The sequence below is a fragment of the Pezoporus flaviventris genome, unplaced genomic scaffold (assembly GCF_033815535.1).
Source record: "Pezoporus flaviventris isolate CSIRO_AGI_PZ_B2104156 unplaced genomic scaffold, CSIRO_AGI_Pfla_v1 ptg000031l, whole genome shotgun sequence".
In the NCBI taxonomy this organism is placed as follows: Eukaryota; Metazoa; Chordata; class Aves; order Psittaciformes; family Psittacidae; genus Pezoporus; species Pezoporus flaviventris.
The window spans coordinates 581630-594806 of record NW_026892579.1 but is presented as its reverse complement, the minus strand read 5'-3'; the positions used below and the strand labels follow the sequence as shown (position 1 = coordinate 594806).

Below are 13177 nucleotides of genomic sequence, written 5' to 3'. Positions count from 1 at the left end.
GAAATCTACAAGGAAGAAAAATGACCAAATTCCACATGTCCCAAAGAACAGAGAAGCCAGCCCTTGGGGACAAAGTGCTTTTCATACAGCTGATGTGCTTCTCTTTCATCCCCACCCCAGCTTCCCAACTCTGCAATTCATTTTGTGCTTAAATAATCACTAGCATCTTACATCTTCTAGATTTTGTAGTAATTATTAGTGCTTGTATGGTCTCTTTACAGTTATAATGCATTCCATTTAAGATTATCATGTTACTAGAAGTACCAGAGTACGTAAAAACAGTATGCAGAGATTTTTGCTTTGGGACACAAACCAGGCATTAGTAATATAGTTAAGATAATAGATTCTTATGATTAATGATACACCATCAGGATATTTCGTTGCCCCTTGTCATGGTTTGAAACCAGTCAGGCAGCTCATTCACTCACTCCCCCCACTTCTTTCCCTCCTTCTTTCCTTCCCACCCCCCTCCCCGCTCACGAAGGGATGGGGAGGAGAATCAAAAGAACGTAACTCCCATAGGCTTAGATAAGAACAGTCCAGTAACTAAGGTATAACACAAATCACTGCCGCTACCACCAATAATAATAATGATAAGAGAAAATAACAAGGGAAGAGAATATGATACCATCTGCCAAAATGAATCCGACCCACAAGAGAGCCCCATACCCTTCCGGGTAACTCCCAGTTACCTCCCCGGTCATGACGTGCTGTGGTATGGAATACCTCTTTAGCCAGCTTGGGTCAGGTGTCCTGTCTCTGCTTCCTCACGGCCTCCCTTCCTCCCTGGCAGAGCATGAGACTCACAAAGTCCTTGGTCAGAGTAAACATTACTAAGCAACAACTAAAAACATCAGTGTTATCAGCTCTGTTCCCAGGCTGAAAGTCAAAACACCAGCTACTAGAAGGAGAAAAAATTGACTGCTACTGCTGAACCCAGGACACCCCTCTACCCCCAGCTCATGTAACATCCTTTAGCATTTTCTGACAAGAGAGAAGGAAGGCACAGGGGAAGAAGGAAGACCCATAGGGCAGTAGCGTGGGCTTGGCCTTACAGATGTTACACTAACATTTCAGCGTATCTTTTGCCATGTAGGGCAGAGATGTGATACAGAGTTGAAGGTCTTTATCCCTTGCTCCTTTGCATATTGGTAAAGTTTGCATCTTTCCATGCAATACTGCTGGATCACTCTGCAGCTGTCTATGTGGAGCTAAGAGTTTCAGCCCTGCTGATGGCCTTTTTAGAAGCAAAAGTGGAAGACTTTCTGGGTTTTTGGTTTGCTTAAAAAGAAAAAAATAGGTGGGTTGTAATTAAAAAAAATAGGAAACTATGTACACTATGTACTACTACATACATTACTACTACACAAGTAAATGTATTTAAAGATGAAGCTAACAAAGGCATGCATGCAAATTAGGATGTCAGCAGTTACACTGCTTATACATCACTCATTTAACTGTCTGGTACATTTTCTTTAATTACATGATCACACAGACCCCTTTCAAATTCAGTGCCTCGGATGAGCCAGCTCTCGAGATGAATGAAGGTAATATAATGCCTCCTTCCTACCAGGAGTTGGAAGGCACATGTGGAAAGAAGCAGAAGATTTCAGGGAGGGGAAGAGTTTGGGGGCATGACTCTGGCAGTTGAATGTGTCCCTCTAAAGTGATGGGAATCAGCACAGAAGGTGTATGAGGTCCCAGGGGGATGGACAAAGGCAAAGTTCATCCCTCTGGAAAGGGGCAAGGGAAGTTCAGGGAAATACAAAGCAGGTATTGGTCTGTGCGTGGGGGATGCATTAACCTGTTATTTTCTAAGCATCTAGGAGATAGCATAATGTCAAAAATATAAAAGGATTTGTCAAGAGCAATTATCTTGATCTGACAGCACCTGTCATAGAGGACATAGGGGAGGCAGGAGATGTGGTAGAGCTTGACTTTGATAAGGCTGTCCACTCCATTTTCACAGAACTAGTGAAATACAGCATAAGAAGTGTTACTGCTTTAGTAGGAAGAGGACATAGGGAACTGAAAATGCTCACAAATGCAGCTGAACTGGTTTCTGAAGGCTGTGAAATCTCTCTCATTGGAATAAAGCGGGTTAGGCCAATATCTTTTTTCCATGGCTCAGGTATAATGAATCTCTTTCAGTGCTGTGAGAGTTAGTTTTTGCCATGCCCTTACTGTTGTGCCTTTTGGTTTTTTTTGTTGTTGTGGTGGAGGTTTTGTGTAGCCTTTTGTTGATCATTTCCAGGATTTCCATGATCTAGGGATGTTTGGGGCACTTAAAAATGCTGCTGAATTTGCTGAGCCGAATTCCTTAAAATATTGTAGCTGTCATAACCGAAACTACCATTCATAAACCTCTGTGTCTCTGACATCCCCTGTAAAAGAAACAGTAATACTGTCTTGCTTCAGAATGTAATTGTAAGTATTTCTATGCTGATGGGTGAAGCAGTTGATTTCTCTCATTTCTACTGACACTTGCCCCTTCGTTTGGGATGGTTTCTGGACCTCTGCAGTATCACAGATTTCCTTATGATGTGGCTGTATCTGTATTAGCATGGAGAAGGGAGTGGACTGTTACTGGGAGTCAGCAGGCAGTAAAAGAAGGCTACCTATGGCAACAGCATTACTTATGCTGGTATAAGCTGAGAACTGTTATGAAGATAAATCCATGAGTGTTTGAAAGGCACCAATATACATGATGGGTCCTGTAAATAACCCTGAAGAAATCAATGCTTTTCTTCAGAGCAAGATATGACTATTGTGCAGTAAATAATGCATCACACCACACATTGAGAAAGGATATGAAAAATAAGTATCGAGGAGATGTTCAGTAATTGTGCACCATCTATCTGGCTCGCTGCATGAGGCAGGTGTTCCCTTGAAGTGGTCTGTAATTAAAGACTACATCAGTAACACAGAGATAAAGGAGAGCCTGTCTGCCGCCTCATTTCTCGACTTTGGAACCTTAATGACATCCTTTGAGTATTGTGTATCTGTGTGCCTCTGCCAGTTCTGCTGCCTTAATTAAGTTCCTTGTGAGCTGGAAAACAGTGTCAAAGTGTTTCAATTATTGTTTTCAACAAGGAGCAGGTATTTTAGAAAATGTCATTTTAGGAATTAAAAGCTTTGTGTTTTTTTCCGACCCTTCTCAACTGAAAGATGATTAAGAAATTTAGAGGGGAAAAAAGACACTTACTGCTGGTGTACATGTACAATTCCAGTTTGCCTATACTTTAATGATATTGAGGTGGGATTCTGCACACAGAATAGGTGACCGTGTAGTGGAGGAGTCTGTGTGAATATTTTTGCTTTGAAGGAATCTCAACTGATCCACATTCCAGTGTGAATTCCAACATCAAGATTTGAATGCAAATGATTTTAGTTTCCTCCTAAGGCAGTTTGACATGCTATAAATATATATGTGTGGTTTTCGTTACGTTTTCATAATACTTTTAACTCTTGCTTTTCTTTCCTTGTGCATCCTCCACAGATCACATTCGATTAGGTAAGACACATTACTCTCTGTGAATACTGCCTCTAAACTTGACAGGTTTTGTTTTATGGAATGTAATGCAGTAACCTCTTTCCTTTCAGCATCATTATATAGGATAAAAACATGCTACTTAAACTGTAATGCCTCATTTTTTACAGCATGGTGAGTATAATGAGGAAGGGACTGGTCTAAGTGTTTGCCTTGTTCTTGAGTAGATCAGTCTCAAATTCAAATAATGAACACATTCAGAAGATGTTGCTCTTGGAAAAGCCTATTTATACATAATCCCAATCTCTCAGCCATTTTTTTTTGTCAGAGGTTGGAACGTAACAAATGCTCAGTAAAAATTCTACTCAGCCAGCAGAGTTTTATAAAGATTATATGAAGTATTTAATTACCTCCTCTTCAATAAAGCAAAAGTGTATTAGTCATGAAGTGTACATGGTGACTCTTTACAAGTGTTGAGTCCTGGGGAAATTTCCAAGAGTAGGCCAAGTTCTTAAGATGATTAAAGGGGTTCTTTATAGAGAGAGCTTTGATTTATTGATGCTGTAAAGCACTTCAGTATATGATGAATTATAAAACAATTTAATGTGTGCTCAAAAGTGGTCTGGCTTTATATCAGCTCACCCAGCAGAGGGGCTGAACAGCCCTGAATCCCCTGCTGTCTCTCTGCCCTTGTAGCATCCCAAGTGCACAGGACAGCTCAAGAACAGTTTTTTCTGTTCAGCTAAGTGATCCTAACATGAACTGTTACTTCACCAAGAGAACTTCAAAATGGAGCATAGACTGACTTTCACTCTGACATGGAACCAAAACGTAGTATTTAGCTACCTTTGTCATGAAGGATCTCTGTTTTCTGCCTCTGCACTGATCACAGACATGTATGTCTTTAAAAAAGCTTAACATTTTAGGCTTCTAGTAAAAGATGATGTTACTGTTCCTATAACTTCCTTACCTCCTCAGAAATAAAAAGATGAATTCAATAAAGTATGCATTTAGTATTCAGATTGTCTGTCACACGCCATCTCTCAGCTGTGCAAATCTAATTTGGCACAATGTAATCTTACTTAAAAGATGGTATTTGGAATATTTTGCTATTAGAAGAGGAGCAGGCTATGCTGAAATGCTTCCAAACTCTTGTTCTTGCCTGTTTGTCACGTGTTAAAAGACTAAAATGGTAAGCATGCTTGTTTAATTTAACTAGGATGGATTTGCTGCACTTCTGAAATGTTTGGGCTAATCTTTTGAAAGTCTTCAGAATGTTGTGAGAAACTGAACATGAAACATTTGCATTGTCTGCTGTTAGTTCTCGTCTGTCTGAGCTTAGCAGAATACTCGAAATATACCCGACAGCAAACAGTTTGTATAAGATCTCTGTCCCACCTGCTTGCCAAATAGCTCTCTCCTCCTTCCTGTCCCCATTTCTGAATCTTTAATCTGGAAAAAAAATAATTCTTTGTGTGGATACGGACATAATGCTGCTCTGAATTTGTATGGCTCAGAACAAGCACATGTGCTGTTTATATAGAGCTTTCATTTTTTAATACTGTAATCATGCTTTGCTTGATTGCAGCCAAATGTTGGTATCCCTCAAAGTAAAGCTCTCGCTGTTCTCAATCAGAGCAGGCTGCAGCTGTCAGTCAACACTGAAAGCAGCCAAGCACGAATTTTTGAAACAGTACATACTCTTGCAGCACAGTTTACTTTCAGTGTTCAAATCTAAATGCACTTACAGATGATTCTTGTACTTCAAATAAAGATCCATATTCAGGACAGGCTTGATGCTTCCCAGAAGCAAGGAATAGGTGATGCTGTGATAGCAGAGTTGGCTTTGGTGATTCAGGTGGATGAACATGGCTAATGTAAGCCAAGTGGGCAGCCACATGCAGGGTTAAAGTTGCAAGACAATTTGGGGTATTTTTGAGTGATGCGGAGACTCCATCCTTCATTTGACAGCCTTCCAATCCTCTTGCTGCCGGGAAGTCTGAGGAGGGAAGCGTTGCAAGGAGAGATGGCCAAGAGCTGTGGAAAATAGCTTTCTAGCTTTGGTAATGTTGAGGTGTGAAGAACGAGGTGTAACATCCCGCAGAGATGAGTACAGCAGCTGCTGCAGCTGCATATCTGGCTGAAGAAACCTCTTGTTTAGGAAACATATTGTGCAGGAGCCCATACAAATTGGGGCCAGCACTGGCTATTTGGACTGTAAACATTGAACATGCAACAAAGGCAATTGCTGCTGACTTACTTACCTACTGCCTCAAACTGGCTCTGTCTGTGCTCACAAACCCAAGGTGTACTGCTCTCACCTAGCAGAGGTTATCATCTGCCACTGTGGAGCACAGAGGTAGCCCTCTGTTCCTCTGTCACATGTTGCATGTCTGTAGATAGCAGGGGTCTGAGCCATTTAAATAGGTATTGCCAGGAACTGCTTGACATTGTTTTGAGCCCTACTGCTGATCAGTTGTCATGAGAATGTGGTGGTAAGATCTTCAGTGCTGAAAGAGAGCTGGAATCCACAGGTGAGTGGATGGCAACAAGCTGTTGCCATCAGGAGAGGAAAAGTACCAGCACTCTTAAAAATATGTATATGCATTTTAAGATTTAAGTTAAATAAATAAATATATAAATGTATAAAATACATTTTAAAATTTAAGTTAAAAAAATATTATAGTCATGTTGCAAACTGGATTTTGCAGCTTTTTTCCTTATCTTTTGCTTTTATTCCACAGTTACTCTATTCGCCATTCCATAAGCATGCCTGCAATGAGGTAATACGCTACCCATATTTTATTTGCTATGGTGATGTTCAGCAGTGTAATGAGGGGGGATTTGCATACTTAGATCCTGATCCTGCAGGTTTTAGTCGGATGAAGAGTCCCATTTCAATCAATTAAGGTTGCTCATGTAGATAAGGACTGTAGGACAGGCCATCTGTGGGTTTTCTTTTTCCTTTTAATTGTATTAACTAGTTAATCTCTTGCACAAGCCTTTGAGTAGATGAAGCAGTTCTGAGATGTATTGGGATAGTTGATTGTTACCAGGTTTGTATTACTGAATCTGAAATTCAGTTGTTCTGCTGAACTGCTGTTTTAGAGTATCATCCAAAGCTCATTAATGTCAGAGATGCTTTCCACTCCAGCAGGCGTTGGATCGTGTTCAAATGGAGGGATTTTATATGAGTGCCTTCATGTTTTAATGGCTATAATCATGCTTTACTTGACTGCAGCCAAATATCGATATCTGTTCAAGTAAAGTGCTGACTGTTTTCAATAAAATTAGGATTTAGCTTTCTTTTCATCCCTTTGGCCTCTGCGTATATGAATATCCCCACTCCCTGCGAAGCATGTGGGGAAAACAAATCTCCTAACTACATGATGGACGTTAATTCATCCAGCTGCAGCAGGTGGATAGTTTAAGGCAGGCATTCAGCAACATGACCTGTCGGTCAAATATAAGTCATAAAACTCAGTTTCTCTCTCCTTTTGACCCTTTTATCACCTGTTTAACAGAACAAAAGGTAAATCTGCGTTATTTTTCTAAGCGGCTTCTGTTTGTCCTTGTAGGAACAGGGTAGCCAACCTAGTTTGGTTTCAATTGCTAGGCAGGTTCTGCTTTTGCAAATTTGAAGCTAAAATATATTCATCCGATTACCATAATTGGATTTGACTGACAGAGCACAAGTGACTGTTCATACCCTATCAGTCTACAGCCCTGTGCTGCTAGCCAGGCCTCAGTCTATCCTACTGTTTCCGCCTGATAAGAACTGGTCAAACTGTGGAGTTATGCCTTTGCATTTGCAACTCACTCTTAATTCCTTCCACTTTCTTTTTTTTCCTAGGAATTCTCCAACTTTCAAATCGTTTGAGGAGAAGGTTGAGACCACTGTCACAAGCCTTAAGGTAAAGGTTAGAGGCAGTTGCATGGCTGTGTGTTAAATTGTGACAGCTTAGTCTCTATCATTTGTACAGACTGATTGAACTTGCCGTTCGATCATCAAGAAATTCACAGAACACCAATGGCAAATGAAGGCCAAAGAAACAGTCTTTCTCTGCTTTGTTACTAAGAAATTACTTCTGCTGTCTGCCAAATTAAACAAGTGGTCCCATCCCTGAGCCACCCCCTTGCCAGTACTAGAGATGTGCTCACCAGGTGCCCCTTGTTCAGCTGATGGCATCTGTCCTGTAGCTCTGGTGTGACTCACACTACCTGTGTGGTTCTTAGCACTGAACCTGTCTCTCTTTAATGCAGGTGTGCGTCCTCTCAAATTGCAGTGTTTTGTCTGGATTTAAAATTGCAAAACTCAATTTGCTATGGGACAGGAAGATCTGATGGCAGTTACCAGTTATAACTAACAGCACTTGTTAAGGACAGTATCACTTGGCAGGACAGAGCAGTGAGCTAATCTTTGCTGCATGGAAGGGCACATTCAAGTGGGGAACAAGAGGGTTTGTTTCCTAATGGTTTTTATTCATCAGATAAGGTCGAGTGTTCTCATAAACTGGCGTTTTACTTTGCTGCGATAGAAAGATTCCAACACATTCCAAGTACAGTCTATCAGTGGACAAAAGCCAGGTTATGACTTCTCATTTTAGGGGGAACTGAGAATACAGTTGAAAAATAGGTGAAGGTAAAGGGATGTTATAACTTGCAAAGCATTAAAAAGATGAGAAAATGGCCTTCCACTTGGGACAGAAGGACATTCCTTCTTAGAGAAAGTGCAGATTGCAGCTAGAACAGAAGCAGCAGGTGCACAGGGAAGGTCTGCCTTACCCCTGCCACCGTGAAATTGTACAGCACATAAGATTTTCCAGTGTCTGAGGAAAGGCAGCACAGAGTTTGACTTATTTTTATGTTTCTAAATAAGCATGTCCATCAAAATTCAGAGTTGCTCTATATTTTCAGCTTTTGAGTGTTCACATTTATTTAGTGATATGCTGTTCCGACAACATGTAAGTCATGATGGTGTAGGGTAGCGTGATCTCCATTGCACTGTGTCAGAGAAGAAAACATCATCTGTTTCACAGGTGGGAGGCAGCATCACAGGGAAGACTAGGAGTATCCCAAGGAGTTAGAACAGAGCACAGACCTCCAGAGCCCCAGTTTAGTGCCTGTATATGCTTTCTTATTCATTCTTTTCACCTTAGCTGCAACTGCTTTTTATACTCAATCTCACTGTAGGAGAAATCATTCATCCAGTGGGGTGCATCAGCCTAGAAGGTCTGATTTCCTGTCTACTGCAGTTAAGCATATCACTTGCTTATCCCTTTGTGTGCCTTCTACCCATTTAGATAGGGAATGCAGTTCATTGTAACTCCTGAGATCTGAAATGGATTTTTTTCTTCCTTTTTCACCACTCACCAATTGGAAAAGCAAAGTACTTTTTGTACCCATTTAGTCACTAAACCTCCTCTCAGGGCTTTCAGTAGTACTTCTAGCTCCCAAGTTTGCTTCTAGACTCCACAAATCTGTTCATCTTACGTTTAGGCCAACCTGTGAGAGGGACAGCTTAAAAGCTTTTTGCCTCGTTCTGAGGGGTAAAGGACAAATGTGAGCGATGTCCTTTCTGCATCAAGGGAGGAGTTTATGTGTCCCGCTGCCTCAATGCGTCATTCAGAAAGAGGGAAAGTCAATTCAAACTGCACGGCTCTGAAGACCACTTCTCACAGTGAGCTGCTTGAGGAGCCTGATCTTGTTTTCCTGGTTAAGGAAAGGTGGTCTTCCAGGGGAGACTGTCATGCCAGTCGTGTTCAGAGGGCTCTTTGATCATCCTTTAAGGAATCTTTGATTAAGCAGGACAAAACAAAAAGTTGATTGAGTACACACAGGAGTATTGGCCAGAGGCATTCAGTAAAGTAACATACACTATTCTTGTTTTCATATGGAAGAATAGGCAGAAACGCAAATAGAAAATGAAACTGCATTAATGTTTGTGAGGCGTCCAAATTCAGATGCACCTTATTGAGTCATTTAAAACAGTGCAGGAATAGTCTGCTTTCACAATCACTCTGATCGGTCCAAATCAATTGAGAACTGTAATTGGCAAATAAAAGTCATTAGTTTTGCCATGAAAATGTAGTAGTAGCTTTACTAGGCAGTGGCTCCTTTTCACTGCAAGTTCTGGGCGTCCCAACGTTTAACAATGCATGTGTTTTGTATTGCTGTTTGCAAAAACCAGGGATGGACTGGTACATTCTGGAAGTCGGCACAGCCCATTAGACTGGATACACATTTTTACCTCTGGGGATGAGAACTTTTAATAGCAGTGACTCAAACTGTCAGAGCAAATATCAAGCCTAGTACTACTACCTTATTTTATTGAACTTTCAAGCTAGGCCAGCTCCTGTGCTAGCTGATGAAACAAAGGATTACACAGAATCCTTTGGAAACTGAGGACATAAAGTTCATTTAATTAAAATAATCTTCTTAAACATTTAGTAGCTTACAGACTGGAAAAATGCCAGCTTGTCTTTAAGTCCTGCAGCGGTTATAGGGTGGAGTAAAAAGTTTTGCCCTATTTTCAGGTTTGAATCAACTTCAAGTGGGCATCATTTGGTGGTGAACCACCAAAGAACATTCTCTTAACACGGCAACCTGGTCAAAACTACTTTCTCTTCATCGCTTACTCTTGACCATTTCCAGATTTTTACCCAGAGCTCTGTTTTTGTTAGGAAAACTCTTTTTCAGAGATTTAGTCATACTGGGTTTTGGTTTTAATACTTGTATTAACAAGGTCAGCAAACTGAAGCATTTTGAAAGTAGATGACCTGTGAGCACACTGGTATTAATTTCATTAATATCATTAATGTAATTTGGTATCTTTTCCTCTCCCCTCCCCACATGAAAATGCTGTGGGCAGTTTTATATATACCAGTATCTAGGCAGATGCAAGTACCCACAGGGAGGCAAGCCGCTGGTTTTGGTTTTTGGTTACTATATTCCTTCTGCTGTCCAAAATCCCAGTACAGTTTATGTATTTTGGGAGCAGCTGTATTACTGTTGCCGGTGATGGGCCACTTCACTCAGCAAATGAACCAGATCATTTCAATACCCATCTTTTATCCAGCCTTTTAGAACTCAAAAAAAAAAAACCAGTGAAACCAGTGTGAGCTACTCATGTATAAAACCACACTAAGTTTACTGGTAGATCTGGAATCCTGCCCAGGATCTGCTTAGGGACTGGTTCCTTTAGGTGTATTTTAAGTGCCACTGGCAGATTTTATGATTGCGCCCTAGAGAAGGAAAGGGGGTGCTTTATTTGAATGTTTTTATGGCTTTTGTTCTAAGGAGAACCCAATCCCGCATGTTCTCTGCCTGCTTTGAACAGTTCTCAACCCTTCACGGCCTTGAGGTGGAATGCAAATGGCACTTGCTACAGTGTGAGCAGAGGAACTTGCTGTTCTTTTTTTTTTTTCCGTATTTCAGACCAAGGTTGGTGGGACAAGCAACACAGGGGGCAGTTTTGAAGAAGTTCTCAGCTCTACAGCCCATGCCAGCGCTCAGAGCTCTCTTGCTGGCACCCGAGTTCCTGAGAGTGAAGAAGAGCTTCAGTGTTAGACCGCAGTGCTCCTGAGCCTCACAGGCCTCTCTGAAGAGACTTGCCCAGCCAGTGAGTTTCAGACCTCTCCCACCACCCAACTTGTGCAACCAGGTTTTGTCAGTTGCCTTCCTGGCCTTGCACTGGAGAAACTTTTCCTATTTGTATTTTTGATGGGCCATTTTATCATCAGGTACTTTGTACACCATAGAAACCACATGCAAGTCACTGACTGAAATGCTCTAAATACTACGTTATGTGACCAAAAGAGCTTTCATTTAACTTCCCTCCAACGCTCCCCCAGTTTGTTTCTTTAGTTCAGTTTTCTGTTGGTTTCCAACTCCCCTCTCAGTGCCATATCAGACAGATGGACCCAGAGCTGTGCAATGATTCCTACTGCCAGCATGAGTCCCTATACCAGCCGCCTACCAGGTGTACCACGTGCCCTTTGATCAGGAGTGTCTGTACATGGTCTATTTCCTAACAGAATTAAAATCACTTACTGTCACAAAAGGTTTTTTTCTCTTTCACTGGTACAGCCTGGTGTTGCCCTCCACCCATTAGTCAGCAGAGTTGAGTAAGACAGGAGGAGACACCTTAGTAATTCATATGAAAACTGTATTGATCACAAGGTGGTCACTGTAACTGGAAAAGCTTCAGTTTTAAAATTACCATTGCTTGCTCTCTGGTTTGCTAAGACTTGACAGTATAAATTAATTACAGAAGGAGGTGGGGTGGAGGGAACCTCTAATATTTTTGCCTCCATCTCTTCAAATAATAAGGGATTTATAAGCCTCAGTCAAAACACAGCCTTAAGTGAAAGAATACAAACCCAACACTTGGCGTAAGATGTGCCATAGGTTAGGGCACCCATGCCTTCGGCCCACGTTCCAGAGCTGCTAGCATAAAATTGTTACAACACCCAGGATGAATAGGGACTTTACTCTTGGTGTCACATTTTGTCATGCTTCACTGCAGGTCATAATCCCACCTACCACATTATATCTATCTGCCTGATCACCAGAAGCCAGCCATCTCTCAGCTTTGATTGATTCAGCATGTTTGCTTGCATCCTTTTAACATTTTTCCTTAGTGCAGCACACTTGTGACACTCCCTTGCTGTCTAGTGAGCACGTGACAGTCTGCATGTTGCATTATTCGGTTCACCAGACTGAGATGAGCACAGTAAAGTATAAACAAGAGGGAAAAGAGTCTGGCTACTTTCAAAATGGATGTGGATTTTTAGCATAGCCAAAGCTTCAAATCAGTGTTAGTGAGTGTGAAGTTACAGACTGCTTAAAATCTTGTGAGAAAAGTTGGCTTTAAGTGATTTTTTTCCCCGCGTGGCTTTTGTTATAGTTTATGCAGAGTTGGAAATCCTTTTGTAATGTTCTACGGGACATAAGTTAACTTTGGACATTTATATCAAATGCCTCTTTAGTGTGATTTTTAGCATGGAAGCAAATCTAATTAGTATTTTGTAGTTCAGGTTTCTTGTGACAATTTGCTAGCTTATTTTAAGTGGGTTTGTGCATAAACATGAATTTATTTAACTAAAGAAGATACTCCTGGTCTATTTTGTGTAAATTAAGTTATTGATATTCTTATTAAAAATAAATTCTCTCTTGCACTTTGTGATGTTTTCTTTCCAGTTCTGTGTCTCTACCAGTCTTACTGTGCATCTCTAAGCACTGCAGTTTACCTTGATACTCTGGTGACATAGCAAAACTTCATTCCTAGTTTTTTAAATCTGTTCAGTTCCTCCTGGCCCTGAAATTCCCCATGAAAGTGTCATCTAAGTTTTGAAAATGTCAAGGTTCAAAGGAGAAAAATAATTGTTCAGTAAAAGTGAAGCACAGGGTAGAAAACATCTTCTAGGTCTATGACCTTGTTTTGAGCAGGGACAGCAGCTAAACCAAAATTAGAACATGGAGTTCAAGGACTGTCACCTTCTACAGAACATCAGTCTAGACCTCATTTTAGTTACATATTTATGTATGTGTATATATATACACATAGACAAATGCTTATGGAAAAGCAGTATATTGCTTTTAACTACATTTAGTAAGAGCGTAATTCAAAAAGCTTGTGTAGGACCAGACAAGCTTGGTCAGACGAGCTTCTCTTCCACAGCAATC

The 13177-nt window shown here is 40.9% G+C and overlaps 1 protein-coding gene across 3 annotated transcripts in view; it reads left to right on the top strand.

The window, feature by feature from the left end:
- The window catches only part of TPD52L1 (TPD52 like 1), a 54283-nt gene extending 41617 nt beyond the window's left edge, over positions 1-12666 (top strand). For 2 of the 3 annotated variants that reach the window (XM_061459995.1, XM_061459993.1), the window contains 3 exons: positions 6235-6273; positions 7344-7404; positions 10928-12666. In XM_061459995.1, coding sequence (XP_061315979.1) covers positions 6235-6273; positions 7344-7404; positions 10928-11059 — 232 coding nt within the window. In that variant the 3' untranslated portion in view covers positions 11060-12666. Of the gene's footprint in view, positions 1-6232; positions 6274-7343; positions 7405-10927 lie in introns of all 3 variants that reach the window. The other variant, XM_061459994.1, reaches the window with a different exon arrangement.
- Positions 12667-13177: the final 511 nt, after the last annotated feature.